This window comes from Carettochelys insculpta, chromosome 1 (genome assembly GCF_033958435.1).
Source record: "Carettochelys insculpta isolate YL-2023 chromosome 1, ASM3395843v1, whole genome shotgun sequence".
Classification (NCBI taxonomy): Eukaryota; Metazoa; Chordata; order Testudines; family Carettochelyidae; genus Carettochelys; species Carettochelys insculpta.
In genome coordinates, this window is record NC_134137.1 from 265533390 (window position 1) to 265550866 (window position 17477).

Below are 17477 nucleotides of genomic sequence, written 5' to 3' on the forward strand. Positions count from 1 at the left end.
AGTTTCCTCCTTTAATACAAGGTACTGTAATTCACCCATCTTATTAGTCAGGCTTCTAGCATTTGTGTAGAAGCATTTTAAAGATTTGCCTCTGCTTATTTGTCTTCCCATCCCAGACGTACTAGATTCTTTTATACGTGATTTTTTGTCTGATCTAGCCCATTGTTTGATATCTCCCCTCTTCTCTTTTTCACTAAAGCCAAGAGTATCTCTGTCAATGGATTCTCCTCTAAGAGGAGTTTCTGTCCGATCCACATGCTCCTCTGCACCAATCGGCTTTTCCTCATCTCTTAGTTTAAAAACTGCTCTACGACCTTTTTAATGTTTAGTGCCAGCAGCAGTCTGGATCCCCTTTGATTTAGGTGGAGCCCATCTGGTCTGTATAGGCTCCCTGTCTCTCAAAAGTGTCCCCAGTTCCTAATAAATGTAAACCCTTCCTCCCTACACCATCGTCTCATTCACACATTGAGACTCTGAAGTTTTGCTTGCCTACCTGGCCCTGAGTGTGGAACAGGAAGCATTTCTGAAAATGCCACCTTAGGGGCCCTGGATTTCAGTCTCTTTCCTAGCAACATAAATTTGGCCTCCAGGACGTCTCTCCCACCCTTTCCTATGTCATTGGTACCAACATGTACCACAACCACTGGCTCCTCCGCAGCACTACACATTAGTCTATCTAGATGCCTCGAGAGATCTGCAACCTTTGCACCAGGAAGGCAAGTCACCATACGGTTCTCCCGGTCATCACAAACCCAGCTATCTATGTTTCTAACAATCGAATCACCCACTACTAACACCTGCCTTTTCCTAACAACTGGCGTTACCTCCCCTGGAGAGGTGTCCTCAGTGTGAGAGGGTACCATAACATCCTTTGGAAGGAGGGTCCCAACTATGGTATGGTTTCCTTGAGCTTCCAATGGTGGCTCTCTTCCCCTGAGCCTTTCATTCTCCTTAAGAGCACTGGGGCTCTCAAACTGGAGGTGGGAGAATTACTACAGTGTGCCGTAAAGCCTCGTCCACATACCTCTCTGCCTCCCTGAGCTCCTGTAGTTCAGCCACCTTGGCCTCCAAAGCCCGAACTCAGTCTCTGAGGGTGAGGAGCGCCTTGCAACGAGTGCACACATACACCACCCACCCACACGGCAGGTAGTCATACATCTTACACTCTATGTAATAAACAGGATAGCCCCCACTCTGCTGCTGGGCTTCTGCCTGCATTTTCTCTTTAGAATAATCTGAATATAAATGGGGTTTTTATTTAAAGGTTTGGGATATATGTTATATGTCAGAAGGAAACGACACCCTCTAAACTGCCCTCTCAAAACTCTCTCCTGTTTGCAACCGCCCTGTTTGCAAGCTCTCTGGTTGCTATCTAGCAGGGTTTATAAAGCTCTGGCCTTCCTGATAGCCCCACCCTCAGGCTACAGCTCGACCAATGAGCAGAGAATTTTAGATTTCAATCCCAACTATGACTCACAGCTTCCAACTGCCACTCTGAGCACACGGCCTTGCAAACAAACTAGCAAACAAACCAACACAGCTCAGCACTCAAAACCTCCAAACAAATAGACAAACAAGCCCAGAACCCCCAAGCACAAAACACCCACATACTCCAGACAGCCACTTACCTCAAGGTGCCAGAAATCGCCCCTCCTTCACCAGAAGAGCCACTCTCAAAACTCCCTCCTGTTCGCAAGCTGATTTCCCCCCCACTCTGCAGGAAGCTGACACTACCTCCATTTTTGCAGGAAATAATGCCAGCATAGGCTCTTTCTTGGGGTGTGGAGGGACTGACCTGGTGACTGGGTCACTTCATGCCTCCCTCTGGAATTTCTTCATGCACCCCCAAGGGAGGCACGCCCCCCAGTTTGGGAACCTGTGATCTAGAGGGCGCTTGGTCCTGCCATGCGTGTAGGGGACTGAACTCAATGACCCTTCTAGTTCGAGTATTCTACAATTCTATGACCTTTCAAAATGGGGTCCTAAAACTTGACCTTAATGAATTCAACCTAATCACATAGTGTAGTCATACCCTTAGTTTTGTTGTGAGTGTACCAAACCAATATTCAGAGATAGGATTTAACCCTAGTATTATGTAGAACAGTAAAGTATTAACACAATCTTACTAACAATGAAGCCCACCTGATTCCAGGGTATGATTTGGCATAAAGCTAAAGATGTGGCCAAAATTATGAAAACTGGCTAATGATTTTGGATGTTTAATTTGGGATCCCATTGACAGACCCTAATTTTCTTAATGTGCTGAGCACCCCACCTTTCTGAATATCAGGCCCCCTTTGTCTCAAACTGCATCCAAAATCACTAACCATTTTCAAAAATCTTTGCCTTTGGAGTTGCTGCTAGTTCTCTTTACAAGAGGAACAGAAAGGAGTCTCTCGGATTCTCTCTTTCTGTTCCAGTTTATTAAAGTGATGCTGCAGTTAACAAATGCACAGACAGTATCTACATGTCTGACTTCAGTGGGAGGGGGAAGAAGACCTCATTAAACTGGGAGTGAAAATGAAGAATAATCTGAGATTTCTAGAGACAATATGGAACTTTGATAAATGAGAATAGCATTGTACAAGCCTTATCTAGTTGAATTACTGATTAGCAGTAATTACTTCCTCCAAGCAGGAATCTTTCAATAAAAACATGGTGTACTCAGTACAGGCTGAACCTCTGCAATCCAGACGTCCCTAGTTTGACAACACCCTGGGTGCTCTTAGTCTGGCATCATCTGGGACCCTCTTGGTGCCCTGGGGCTGGAGCACTCATAGGGAAAAAGCAGAGGGCTATGCCCAGGAACACTGTGGCTTTGGGAAGAGCAAAGCCTGGGAGCCAGTGGCTGGGAGTGGACCCCTAAGCCCCAGAGCTGAAGACCAGGAGCAGAGGGATCAGTATTGCCTTCCTCTAGTCAGGTAAATTCCATGGTTTGGGGCCATTCGGGGAGGTTCAACTTGTGTAGTCTCTCAACTTGATTTTAGTATAGTATAATATGGCCCTTTTAATCTCAAGAGACAGTGGTTAGCAGAGGCGGTGAGCATCTGTAGGCAGTGTTTGAGTCTGCAGCTTCTCTCATGGCTTATCCATTAATATGGGATATACCCAGTTGATTGAAATAATCACGTCAGTCTATTTCCAAATTCTTGAGTCTGAGAGTTTTTCCTTTTAAGACAAAGTTCTTTTGCATGGCTTGCATATCTATTATAAAAGGATGATGTGCCCTGTCGTAGCAATCATTGCCAGGTATTTCGATCTGATGATGCAGATTCCCAGGATTTTGGATCGATGTTGACTTTTTTCATGGCATTTTTGCATGCATCCTTGAACCTTAGCTTTGGTCTTCCTCTTGTTCTCAACCCACGTGACAGTTCACTGAAGAGGATTTCTTTGGGAAGATGTTCAGCACTCATTCTTCTCACATGACGATACCAACGTAGTCGTCTGTTGTTGAGGATCGCTATGAGGCTGGGTATGCCAGATCTTGACAGGACATCTGCATTTGAAACTTTATCTTGTCAGTTGATATTCATAATTCTGCGGAGGCAGCGAAGATGGAAGCTGTTCAATTTTTTCTCCTTCTTCGTGTCGGTGGTCCATGCCTCAGAACCATATAGCAGGATACTCAATGCACATGCTTGGTGATTAGTATCTTTGTTTTCACTGTCAGTTTAGGATTGTTCCATGCTCGTTTCGTAAGCCTGCCAAAAATAGTAGCTGCCTTCCCGATTGTGATGTTCAGTTCTTCATCCGTGGATACATGTGACACAGTTAGTAGATCAGGACTATATGGAGTATTAACCAAGATTGGCTGCTCACAAACGCTACTCAAGCTCATAACATTTTGTCACGAAAACATGATAGCAATAGTGCAATATGATGGATCTACATTGGAACCATTTGCAATGAACAGCGGAGTCAAACAAGGGTTTGTTCTTGCCCCTGCCCTCTTTGGCATATTCTTCACAGTTCTACTAAATTGTGCATTTCAAAATTCATGCAGCGATGTATTTCTCCATGCAAGATTAGATGGCTCTCTACAACCTGGCAAAACTCAAGGCCAAAATTAAGGTCAAGAAAGTCTTAATTAGGGAACTCCTCTTCACAGATGATGCAGCTCTCATTGCTTACAATGAAGACATGCTATGGTCACTAATGTATTCTCTGTCCAGAGCCTGCAAGTTGTTTTCCCTTGCCATGAGCATGAAGAAAAATGTTGTATTCACTCAAGGTATACCTCAGCAACCCAATATTGTACAAATGTATGCAAAAAACAGACAAGATGTGACTTGGTGGAAGAAAAATTTAACTTGTTTTTAAGAGAAAAATAGCAGCAGACACCAGTGTGCTATGAGGACAGGAAAGTTCCCCATCTAGCTGATGACCTTCAACACTGCATATACATGTAGAACTGCAAACACAGCACTGCAACAATCAGTGTTCAGCCTATATAGCCTTCCTTGTGCTACAGAAGAGAGGAATTGGTTTTAATGAATGTAATGATGATTCTTTGTTAAAGTTGCTGGATTCTGACAAGACCCTATATTTCTTCAGTTCCTTAACTAACAGCTACTACTTTTTAATGTCACGACACAGGAGTTAGCTAATTCTTGGCCAGGAATTCTCAGTCATGGTAAGGCTGCTAACTATGTAGCAAACAATCTTCCAAAGAGTCTCATTCCAGACTATAACTGCAATTGCTAAGCATTTTTGTCTATACAGCAAAGAGTTCTGAACATGGCAGTATGTAAAGCTCATGCCTGTTGATGCGGAAATAAGAGTCCAAGGGGCTAACAAGAGATTATTTCACATTGCATTATTCAATACTATACTTGTCACATTCATGAATATGATCAAATAATATGAAATAGGAGATCGAGCTGGAAGCACTATGCCATTGTGAAAGTTGTATTGGAAAAAATGAGCACAGATTTTTGCCCCAGTAGCTAACTACTCACCTTTTACTGCTTGGACATTACACATATTAGATACAGTGGATCATGGGGTTTGATATAACAGCTATGTTTGACAACATTTTGTTATCAGAGCTGCAGCTGTGAGGTACACATGTCAACGAGGAGAGAAGTACGATACGCCTATAGTTTTGGACTCATGATTCATATCACAGATCGATTTTTTGTCTGGATGATTCCATTTTGTTTTTTATATATATATGTTGTTTGGGTTTGCAAACAAAAGGGAGAATGAGATTGTCAATCCCCAAAAATAAATATTATGAAATACAACTTTTTAAAGGGCAGACAACCTACAGGCCCCATTGGAAGCTCCCTGAACTGCAACCCAAAACAACTGTGAAGTACAACCTACAGTCTTCAGAGCCTTGCAGTCATCACAAGGTGGAGAAAAAAAGGCTATTTGTGCTGCCAGACTTCGCAAAGCTTGATATTAAAGAATTCCAGGTATGATCCTCTTTGATACCATGGTGCTCATTTGAGACATGACCAGCAATTTTGAGATCTCTCAGTTTTGGGGTGGCTTGTGAGGCCACAAGCATTTCCATGCTCAGTACTGAGATTTCTCAGGGAAAGTCTACACTTACAGGGACAGGTCCATCTAAAGTACACAATCTGAGTTAGATTAGAATAGGTTGAACCTCTTTAATCTGGAACTCTGTTGTCTGCAACATCCCTAACACAGTATGATTTTAGCCAGATAACCACTTATCATGAGTGTGGCCAAGTTTCCTGAGGTCTTATAAAGTTTGTTTTCAACCACCACTCCTGGTTCTCAGTATTCTCTCTGCGTTATTTATTTGTAATTTACCCCTAAATGTCTTCTAAGAGCCCAGTAAGCAGTGGATGTGTTGGTAATGCTGCTAGACAGTATTGACCTCCTGTGGTCTGGCAAATTCTCTTGTTCGTCCCCGGTCAGGTCCCAAGCGTGCTGGATGAGAGAGGTTCAACCTGTAGCATAACTAAAGTTGACGTAGTTTAGCTCTAGTTATCGTGGGATCCACACAACATTCGATGAATGGAGAAACTCCCCCATCAACTCCCCTTACCCATCTGGTTCCAGTGGAGTACCAGTGTCCACAGGAGAGCGACTGGGAGGTGATTTACCAGGTTTTCACTAGACCCCATGCAGATATTCATACACACATAAATAGATGTGGTGGGGTGACCTGCTCTGCAGTTTCTTTCCTTGGCGTGTGATGAGGTAAGGCCTATTTCTAATACACACACGGAGAAATCTTGGAGGAAGCTGGCACCCTTACACTCATCCCGAGGCATGTGAAGTAGGGAGCAAGGTGCAGTTTGTGGGGGGGAGCAGTGTCTGCCTGGGGGACGGGCCTGTTTTGGGAAAGGTGGAGAGGGGAATGGGAATCCCTAGGTGTGAGAGAGCTCTGCCATCTGCCTGTTCCTGCTGCTTGGAGGGTTTATTGGCACAAATGGGTGAGCTCTTTCCTCTCAGGTGCCCAGGGCTTTGGGTTCCCCCAGCAGGGGGCTGGATTACCCCAGGCTCTCATGTATTTTCCCCCAATCCCCTGCCCCCCGGCAGGCCTCACTTGGACTGGGAGGTTCCCAAATCAGGGAGGGCTCGCGGGTAGGTAGAGGCAGGTCCCTGCACGCTTCTCTGGCCAAGCCCTAGCATCAGCAGCAAGCCGAGGAACAGGCTCCTCCGGGAAGCAGAACATACCCGAGGAGGGGGAAGCCCTCTGGGTGGCGGGGGAGGTGGCAGAGCGGGAAAGGAGGGAGACAAGTGGCTGGTGGCTCTCGGGGAAGCAGCAGGGGGCGCTGTGGGGCTCAGCGGCGGCCGCGGGAGCGGGCTGCGGACCAGAGGCAGCCGGAGCTGGGAGCGCGTCACCTGAGCAGCGGGGCGTGGGCGGGCAGGTGCGGGAGGCGGAGAGTTCAAGGCACGCCCGGAAGGTGCCGGAGTGCCCGGGAAGTTGGGGGCGGGAGCGGAGTAGGGCGAGTCGCTCTGTGGAGTTTGCCCCGTGGCGATAGGAGCTGCTGGTTGCTCCCCGGGGAGGGGACGCGGCGCTGCGCGACAGGTGCTGGGTGGGGGCCCGCAGGCGGTACCGGCCCCGCAGCAGCGAGCGGGCGCGCCGTGCGGGGCAGGGGCCGCTCCAGCCCGGCCTGCGCAGCGCCCCGGGTGAGGCAGGCGGGATGCGAGCCGGGCTGCCCCCGGCGCTGGGCCGCAGTGAGCTCGCCGCCCGCGCCTCCTCTCCCGGCGCGATGAGCGGAGCGGGGAGCGCCAACTTCAGGCGCGTGGCGATCCGCCGGAAATCCAGCTCGAGCCTGCACAGCGCGGCCCTGGTCTTCGCGGTCCCCGGCGGGGGAGCCAGCTGCCGCCCGCCGCTCCCCTGGGAGCCTCAGAGGGAAGCCGCAGGTACCAACCCTTCTCTCCCCGCGCCGCCTCTGCAGGGACTGGCTGGGCGCCAGAGCCGCAAAGTCTGCAGGGTGGGGGGCGTGGTGGTGGTGCGGGTCTGTATGGGGCTTGGTCCTGCTATGCCTGCAGGGCACTGGGCTTGATGCCACCGGGAGTTGCCTTCCAGTCCTATGGATCAATGGGGGGGGGGGTTGTTAGTACTTTCTGCTGGCCTAGCTGCTGTTGGGGTGGAGAGGCGCCGCTTACAGGCCCCTCTGGGGCTAGGTGTGTAAGTTCTTTCATGACAAGTTTATTTCTCCCATAGCTTTGCCATGGCTCATGGATTGCTGCAGGCTGCTCGGGGCAGTGCTTTTGTGTTCTGTTCACACCGTACCTAGCACATTCCAGCTAGTTTTTCCTCCCATGGGTGGAATAAATTTTGTTCTGTTCACCAAGGTACCTGTAGATGTTTCTATTGGTGCTGCCCAAGGTGTCCACTGTGTGTGGCTCTGGACACTCTGCTAATCAGCTGGGTGGCACCTGACTCTCTCTTGAGCAGCTGCCCAAGTGCTTAGCTTACTGAGAACACTGGAGCCTGTGAGGTTCAGGACCAAAGCTCCTAAAGGCTAGGGCAGTTATTGGCAATCTAAACTAGTGAATGGGCTGCAGGATTCTTGTAACTAAGATGGTCTCCTGAAGTAAGGTAGCTTTGCTAACTGTGCTTGGGTACCTAGAGCTTGCAAGGTGTGCCAACTGAATTGTGACTGGATGTAGAGAAAGGGCAGGGCTCTCACAGACAATGTGTGCAATCAGCATACATCTCATTTCACATGCCCTTGCTTTATCAAAACAAAAAAGTAGTCAAGTAGCACTCTAACAAAATAATTTATTAGGTGAGCTTTCGTGGGACAGACCCACTTCTTCAGACCATAGCCAGACCAGAACAGACTCAGTATTTAAGGCACAGAGAACCAAAAACAGTAATCAAAGTTGACAAAGCAGAAAAAAATTATCAAGGTGAGCAAATAAGAGAGCAGAGGGGTGCGGTGAGGGAGAGGAAGTCAAGAATTAGATTAATCCAAGTATGCCAAAGAGCCCCTATAATGTCCCAGAAAACTTGCATCCCGGTTCAAACCACGTGTTAATGTGTCGAATTTGAATATGAAAGAGAGTTCAGCAGCTTCTCTTTCTAAAGCAGACTGAAAATTCTTCTTCAGTAAGATGCAAACTCTTAAGCCATTAACACAATGGCCCACTCCATTAAAATGTAGACTAACTGGTTTGTGGATCAGGAATGTTTTGATGTCTGTTTTGTACCCATTAACTCTTTGTCTGAGAGAGTTTGAAGTCTGTCCAATATACAAAGCATGTGGGCATTGTTGGCAGATGATGGCATATATGATAATAGTTGAGGAGCATCAGAATGTGCCCGTGATTCTGTGAATAACTTAGTTAGGTCCAGTGATGGTATCACCAGAATAGATATGTGAACAAAGCTAGCAACAGGCTTTGTTGCAAGAAAAAGTCCCACGACCGGTATTCCTGCGGTATAGCCCTTGCTTTATGTGCAAGTTGCGTTAATAATAAGAGGAGGAAAAAAACATACAAGTGGAAACCAGCAGAATCTGGCAACTGTCCAGGCACAGGCAATGGTAAACAAAATGTCTCCTGGGCCACACACACAACCCTGATGAGCTGCATGTGTCTCATGAACCACAGGTTACCCACCACTGGGCTAGGGTAATGCCAATAATTAATAAAAGTGTAAATACACAAGCAAAAGCCTCCTTCACTGAATGGCTCTGTGAGGCCATAACTAATATTGCTAATAACTTTTCACTCTGTTTTGCTGATGTTTTGCTCTGTTTGGGCAATGAAAGTAAACTAGCCATTTTCCTTCTGAGGGTGTCATTCATTACATAAGAATAAGTTTGCTTTTAGAATTCTCTTCCAGGGTTAAAATTGTGTTGGGTGTGGTTTTTTTTTTTTTTTTTTCAAAATTGCTTTTTTTTTTTCTATCAGAACTAATTTTTGTGGTTCAAAAGTGAGTTGTCCATGTCTCCCTGTTTCCCAGTGTGAGAGATGTGGCAAGTATGGGTTAGTGAGTCTGTGCAAAACTGTCTGGTTTGGAGATGAGAAATGATTGGAAAAAATTGCACCATCATACTATATAGGTATGCTCCACCTGTGTAATCAGTGTTGCCTGACTTTAGTGACCACTTTTTATTGGATTCTCTGTTAACTCTGCAGAGCCAACATAGTATTACAAAACAGTCTGCAAATTCTTTCATCTCATGCCACCTGAATAGGCTTATTTATTAAATTTCCATCCATCACTCCTAGTAAGGGGTGGGTGGGGGGGTTACACAGGTGTCCCTTAAGCCTGCAGAACTTTTATTACTGGTGGTGATTTTGAGGAGGAGGGGGGACACTTCACTCTCAGGACTTATTCTGAATTTGGTGGGCTTGCAGATTGGAAGAATACGCTTTACTTGTAAATTGAGCACAAGTAACAGAAAATATAGAATCCAAGAAATCAATCTGTCCTTGGTAATAGCTTAGTCTTGCTGTTCAGGCAGAAATAAATAACTCACCTGTTGTGGGGCAGGCACAAGCTCTGTTACTTTGCAACTTGACACTAATTTAAGCAGGAAATGTCAGCTGCCACCCCCTAAACTTAATGCAGAGTGTTAAAGAGAAACTGTCAACTCAGATCTGCCTGCACATGTGAACTTCATACAAATTTTGTTTATAAAACTCATAATCAGGGACAGCGGCTGCACTGAAAGCTTAGGAAGTTGTTTATGAGCAGGGTGATCTATTCATCCCTCATTAAACAAGTACCTCACTTATGAGTACTCACTTAAACAAGGGACGCACATACTTACCTTTGCTCACTAGATGAGTGTACTCCCCGCCTCCATAGAAACTTTACCCCACTCCCTAGGGCTCCAACCTGCTGTACTCTGATGCTCCTGCTGCCTACCCTGCAGCCGCAGCCCCACCCCCATGTGCTGGCCACTCCTTCCCAGAGTTAGGAGTAGTAGGAACCAATCAGAGACTTTTATGTGTATTATAATGGGAATTGAGTGTCCCTCTTATGAGCATGCTGCCTAAGAGCAGAAAGGTGGGAACCAATTGTGCTCATATAGTGAGGGATAAGTGTACTGTGCAGTAGTTTGAACAAGAGCACATGAACCTAACAGAGAAGCGTTTTTGTGTTTTTTTTAAAAAAAAAAAAAAAAAAAGAGCCTTTAACCCTCCCCTTTCCATTTACTTGAAGGATTTTGTGTAGGACTTCTGTAGTGGGAGGGAGGTTTTCATACACAGAGGAATTGGATAGTAACTTTTTTCTCTCCACGATGATGATGAGCAGCTAACTCAACAGTCACACTGACTGAGGCTGTAGTTTCATTTGTACTTTCCCTAAACCTTGGCATTTACCCTCTTTCCTATTATGCGTGTGGAGGCTGGGATATTAATCCAAGCCAGTTGTTCCTTACACACTATACATATACATAGTATGAAGGAAACGCGTGACTGCAGTAATCATCTTGACTGACTATATATGCAAGGCCTTGCTTTGTACTCGCATGCTATTTGCTCTGATTGGTTTCTGGTGGTTTCTGAAACATAACGGACCATAAAAGCCATGAGTAGGCTCATATAGTGTTTAAAGAAATACCGCTCAATTATACATAAATGTGGACAAGTCAAAAGAGAAGTGGGGAGATAAGCACTGGTGATCAGCATTTCTCTTCTAGTTCTGTGAGTCTTTCCTTTTCACTTACTGTAACATTTCAAGGGGGAGAGGTGGCCTTGTGATAGAAGCTTTTAAAGGGAGAAACTTTCTAATGGCAGAGGACAGAGACAAGTTGAATTAAGTCAGAAGGGGGATGGCAGGTGTAGGGTACCATACTTGAACCCACTTGCACCCTGCCAGTGATGCTGAATTTATTACTCCTTTTCCCAGGTGATACTGTGTTGCAGTCATGGGACACTGTTCACTTCAGGTCGAATAAATAAACTGAATAGCGAGCAGGAACTAGCGTTCTCACCTGAGCAAGAAGAATATCAAGAGTTTAAGGAGAGAATAATAATGTAAGACATCAAATAAGACACTTCCTATCTGAGCTACTTCACAAATGCTGTCCAGTCAATACATGACTGTTGTGTATGTCTTCATTGACAGCAAGGGTGGCAAACCTCTTTTGGATCAAGGGCCAGTGTCCCACAGGAGAAATCAGTTGGGGGCCACACATGGGAAGCACAGATGGGGAGAAGAAAAAAAAATTCCTCACTGACATGGCCCCCAGCTGAGAAGCATTAGGGAAGAAAAAAAAGACAATCCACTTACTCATGCAACTTAGGGCAGCTGGGTTCTCCTTACACTCCAGCCCCAGGAGTGGGCAAGGCAGGGGCACTGAGGCTCGGGGCTTGCTCTGGGTTGGATTATTTTACCCGGCAGTAGATTTTTGTGGCACCCCTCCCCCAGGCTCTGGGCTAAGCCCCAAAAAAAGGGCTTCAGTGGGAAGGAGCTATTCAGAGGGGGAGAAGGATTGTTTCTAGTCCATTCCATGTTGAAAATATATATCTATCTCAACTTACAAGTTGCGTGTGTGGGGAAGGGTGGGGGGCGTGGAATTATTCTGGGCACCACCAAAATTATACAAACCTGCCGCTCCTGGATGAGAAGCCTAGGTGGAAGTTAGGGTGAGGGACTGGGCTGGGAGCAATGTTCCCCCTCTAATCTTTTCCATCTGTGTATAGAATATTTTTTTATATGCACTAAGGCATGTGCTCATGTGCACCCCTGGTAGGAACAAAAACCTATCTGTGAGCGCTCTGCTAGCCAGCTGGGCAGCGTTGGAATCTCTCTCTCTCCTGAGTGGCTGCACAACTCACAGGGAACGTTGGCTGGGAGGGGTGCAATCTGGAGACAAGGGCACTTACATGGCTCAGCTCCGAGGGGGAGGGAGTCTAGGTGGTTCCACACTGCCCTGCACTTAAAAGCATTGCTCCCCACCTCTCCCATTGGCTATGATACCTGGCCAATGGGGGTGGTGCCTGCAGGTGAGTGCTCTTCTGTGCTGCTGTGCATACAGAGCTGCTTCCTCCCCTGTGCCAGGCAGAGCCAGGCACTCGGGGGCTTAAGTGCCAATGCCCTACTGCTTGTCTCCAACAGCAGGGAGCCAGGGCTTGCTTTCCAGGCGTGATGTGGGGGAGCAGAGCCTCGGACGTGCTCTGGGGCTGGAGCAACAGTGGTGGCTTGCCCCACTGCAGAGAGGACAGAGGGGTATAGCCCTGAGCCTTATGGGCTGAATCAAGACAAGTTGGGGGCTTGGGAGGGGTGTCTGGAGTGAAATGAAGTGGTAGGTACAGGTAGGGAAAAACAACAAGAGGTCCTAAGGCACCTTATAGACTAACAATATTTTGGAGGATAAGCTTTTGTGAGCAAAGACCTGCTTCCTCAGATTCATGCCAGGTAGGGAAAGGGAAACTAACTGGTTGGTTTAATTGCTTTTCATTGTCCCTCGGGAAATTTTCTCCTCTAATCTTACAGAGGGAACAACTGTGACTCAGGTTAGCTCCTGTTCTGCAAATATACACTTTAGCCTTCAGGAACAAGGTACCACATTTTGAAGCTGGGCGTTGGCATTATAGGGAGGGTGCCAGATCTTGTGCAGTTCTGTTCATAAAATGCTGTCTGGACCTGGAGGAAACCTGCCACCCTAACTGCACCCCTCAGGTATTGTGTGCTTTATATCGTAGACACATTAACATGTTTGTCTCTTGCAAGGCATTTGAAAATACACTAGCTATGCAGGTTACTGCAAGGAGCCAGGACAATTCAAACAACAATCATAACAGTCAGATCTCCTGTCTGTCAGACAATTGGAAAAACTAGCCATGTGCCAAGGGCTTGTATGGAACACTGTGAAGAGAATGGAGCAGATTCTAGACTTTTGTATCTAGCTGGTATTTAAAAATCCTGTCATAAATTAGTAAACTGTGTCTGGTTAGTGAGCAGGTACTGGAGCAACCACTGTGTACTCAATAGCTTTTGCTCTGTCATGGGCATCAATCAGAATGTTTTGCTGTAGGAAATGTTGTAGGTTGTATCTAGTCTTCAGGAGTCTTACCGTAAAATCTCTAGTGCACATAGATGGGCAGTAACAGGTATTCCAGTTCAGAGTTTTGTGTGGAAAAAGAGCACCTCTCATGGTCAAGCTAAGGATTATATTACATGACAGCTTTTGGCATAAGGTGAAATCCAGATGTGGGCTTTTATTAAAAGACTTTCCAGCTTCTAGATAAATGTGTTATTATCTGAGCCAGAGTGACTTCATGTTAATATGCTTAATACTAATCTGATTAAAGTAAACCCTTGCTTTCTGCATCTTAGGTTGTGCAAAACTCGCTTTAGGGTGAGTTTCACACAACCTGAAGATGCATGCCTCGGTCTGTCTAGCTTCCCACCACTGCAGGCAGCTAGGCTGGCTAAGAACCCCTTCCCCATGCCTTCCTAGTGCAGTGCTAGGTGCTGCTCTGGGCAGGTAGGGAGAAGTGTTTTAACCCCCCAGCTGCCCGCTGCTGCAGGAAGCTGGGAAGGACTGAAACCCCTTTGCTCCCACCCAGGATCAGCCTCCGGTGTGGCGCACAGGGCTTGGGCTTCAGCCCTCTGTCCTCCACCACCTCCACGGACCCTGCTACAATCTGCAGACACAGCTCCAAACCTTGCATGCCCTGGCTCAACTCTACCATCCCGCTCCCTGCTGCAGCCCTAACCCACCCCAGGCTTAACCCCTTGGCCCCAACCCACTGCCCAAGACCCCTTCCCCACTGACTTACTCGAAATTCGGGATACGTGAGGGTTGCATGTTGTCAAACTGAGGTAAAAAGTGGTTTGTGTCTACCCAAAGGACCAGTAAAGTTGACATTAAATTAAAAGCTGACCAAAGTTGTACTGGAAGCTTAGGAAGGATTTTGCAATGGTTGTGTGAAATTGTGGTGGTGGGGAGATGACCTGCAGCAGGGGTTCTTGGCCTTTTTGGGCTCAGAACCTCTGTGTAAATGTTGCTGGCCTGTCAGGACCCAGTAAAAAGACCCTGTGGCTGGGGAGTTGGCTCCTGCTCCCAGCATAGCGGTAGGCCTTAGAGCAATGGTTTTCAGCCAGTGTGCCATGATAGGCTGGTGTTCCACGAGAACTAAGTGTGCTGTGAAACTTTGTCAATTTCCCCTCACCCTGGCTCTTTGCAGAGCCAGGGCAGGGGGCAGTTGACAACTTTGTCAGCTGGGGCTCAAGCAGCAGGGCTGCCTGATTCCTGCATGTAGGGAGAGAAGGGGGAGGGCAGGAGCTCTTGGAGCTGTGATGTGGTTTAAATGCTGTACCGCAGCGCCATCGGGCTGGCGGGGAGGGGTGACATTTATGAGCAGTTCACTTAACTGAAACAAGTGGATGTGTCATGGAATTGTCTGTCTCACTGAAGTGTGCTGGGGTATAGGCAAGTGTCAGCAACCCATGGAATAGGTGCCAAGAGCGGCACTTGAGCCAGTTTTCATCAGCGTGTGAGGTAGGAGCTCAGCTCCATCCCTCCTCCACGAGCAGCTGGGAAGTGGCTCAAAGCCATGCCACCTGTGGATTAGCAGCAGACTAGCTAATGCTACCAACCGCTCCCAAACAGTAAAGCACGGCATCTTGATTTATTTATTAAGGAAGCTGTTGTAAGTAGGGCTTTCAGTGAGTTTAAAAAGTATCACCAGCACTTGGACCATACATGGAGGTCAAAAGGTCAAACTTTGGCACTCCACCTTGGAAAGATTGCTGACCCAAGATATAGGCTACGGCTTGAGCTCAAGCAACCATCTAACTTAATCGCTCTGTGTGGACTGAGTGTAATGCTGCAGTGTGGCTACTTGCAAAGAAGGTTGGCAAACTCAAGAGGATTAACTTGCATCTAGATGGCTTGGGTTAACTCCTCACTGAAGATGTTACTTAAAGCACATGGCCATTTATTGTCAAAAATGGATTTTTTTTCTGACATTCAGTAGTGTGAGCTTTTCCCCGGTCTAAAAATTCAAATAGGTGGTGGGTTTTTTTTTTTAAGGTCTGGTGCGGAGGAGGGCTCATTATGCACATTATTTACTTCTATTGGATCTGTTACTATATCACTTCTGCCCTGCTCCCCTCCTGTGGGATAGAGGTGCCTGCCAGGGTGTTACATGTTAGCAATGTTAGATTCTGCAGTATCAAGTTATATCGCTGCCCAGCTCTTTCAGAGAACTGAGGTGACTGAATTCTATACAGTATTGCTGCAGCAAGGTATCTGCAAAGTCTAGCAAAAAGATTATAAATTCTTCCTACTGCTCCTGAACATCAGCTCATCAGCGATACAATCTCATGGGAATATTCAAATAGTATTTTACTTTTTTTATTTGCTTATTACAGGGGATAAAATAAAGGAGAATCCAGCAATTTTCTGTGCAGTGCTTTAAGGGCTGTCTGAGTTTAAACAGTGACTCTACTAGAGGCTGAGGGCTGTGAGCAAAATAAACATTGCCCTGTCTCTCTCTTCTGCCTTGGAAGTATTTGCTCCTGAGTGAGAGTCACCTACTGCATTTTGCTTGATGGGACTCTTGGGAATGAATATCTGATTGCTATATTGTGCGTTCAGGGAAAACCAACATAACCCTTAATTAAAGCAGACTGCAGATATAATATCTATGTGCAATGGAGGCCACTGTAACCTAAAGCTTGTATCTTGGACTTCTGCTGCGCACACAATTTTTTTGCTACTATGTGAACTTGTCAACGAATTCCAACAGATGTAATATCAGGAAGCAGTGTAGGGCGCACTGGGGGAAGTTCTCTTCAAAATATATTCCCTCTTTTAAAAAAAATATGTGGCGTGTACAAGCCAATTGTTTTATGGAAAACCACCTTAGAAATTTACAGCTTCCCATGCTGCAGTTATTTGGTAGATGATTACTACCCTGGACTAAATTCTGCCTGCAGTTATGTGTGTACCTGTCTCTCCCACTGAAGTTGTATGAAAACCTGAAACATTAAGACTTTGGTATTCTAAGTCTTAATACTCCTGTCAACACTAAAGGCATCCAGCTTTCCTTCAAAACATTGATACTACTGGAATCCCTCCCAGACTGAGCTTGGTATATAGTCTGTTGTTATATTTAGTACAGATGGTTTTCCTCAAACATCGAATATGCATATTTGTTTCCTGTTCAATTTTTATGTCTCTGCATGTACAATTAAGTTGATATCAGAAGACCTTTGGTAGTTTTTGTTTTTGGATGATCACGGACACTTGTGACCTACTGCTTCACACAAGTTGTAGAACTTCTCCTATGAAACCCCAAAACACTAACTTCCAGGAGAAAAAGGATTTAGCCCTTACTGAAGTCATTGTCAATAAATAAATGGTTAGTAACTGAGGGAGGTTTGCATCCAAACCTGGCAAAATAATAAACATATTCCCATTAGGCACATCCTTTGGAATGTATGGTAAAAGGCAGAAAATGAAGATATAATGGTGGTGGTAGTTCCTGGACTACCTCCATGCATAAAATTTTGAAATTGGCTCTTGCATCACTCTTAAATAAGCCAGTGCTCATGCCACATGAGAAGGTTGAATGCTGCCAAAAGAAGGGGTGTGCGCGTGGTGGGAGGGTGGGGGGAAATCAAAGGAACCTGATCAGGAAGCAAGGTGCTCTTGTGCTGTTACTGCTACAACAGAAGTTCCTCACATCATGGAAGAGGAAAAAGCTGTTGATGCAAAAGGAATGGCCAATATGCACACTAGTCTGTGTAGTCTCTTTCGTGGTTGTGAACCTGTGGTGCTCAAAACTGGTATTGTCAAACATACTCCTATTGTGGAGTGCCTCTTAAGTCTCTGGTGAACATCTACGTCTCATTCCTAATCGGGGACTAGCTTTTCAAAGCTCCATTGCATTCATATGCCAACTGCAGCAAAAACTTATATGCAGCCCTGCTCCTCTTAGTTAACAGGTCTCGGGATAATTGTTGACCATGTTACTCACTGGGCTTACCATATATTCTAAAACATGCACATAGTTTGTGTACATATCTCATGGAGCGGGAAGGGACCTCAAGAGGTCATCAAATC

At 46.2% G+C, this 17477-nt stretch overlaps 1 protein-coding gene across 1 annotated transcript in view; it reads left to right on the forward strand.

Annotated features, from left to right (window-relative positions):
• The first annotated feature begins 6899 nt into the window (after window positions 1-6899).
• FGD4 (FYVE, RhoGEF and PH domain containing 4) overlaps window positions 6900-17477 on the forward strand; it is a 218236-nt gene continuing 207658 nt past the window's right edge. The window contains exon 1 of the mRNA XM_075006715.1: window positions 6900-7353. Within this exon, the coding sequence (XP_074862816.1) occupies window positions 7131-7353 (223 nt within the window). The 5' untranslated portion in view covers window positions 6900-7130. The remainder of the gene's footprint in view (window positions 7354-17477) is intronic.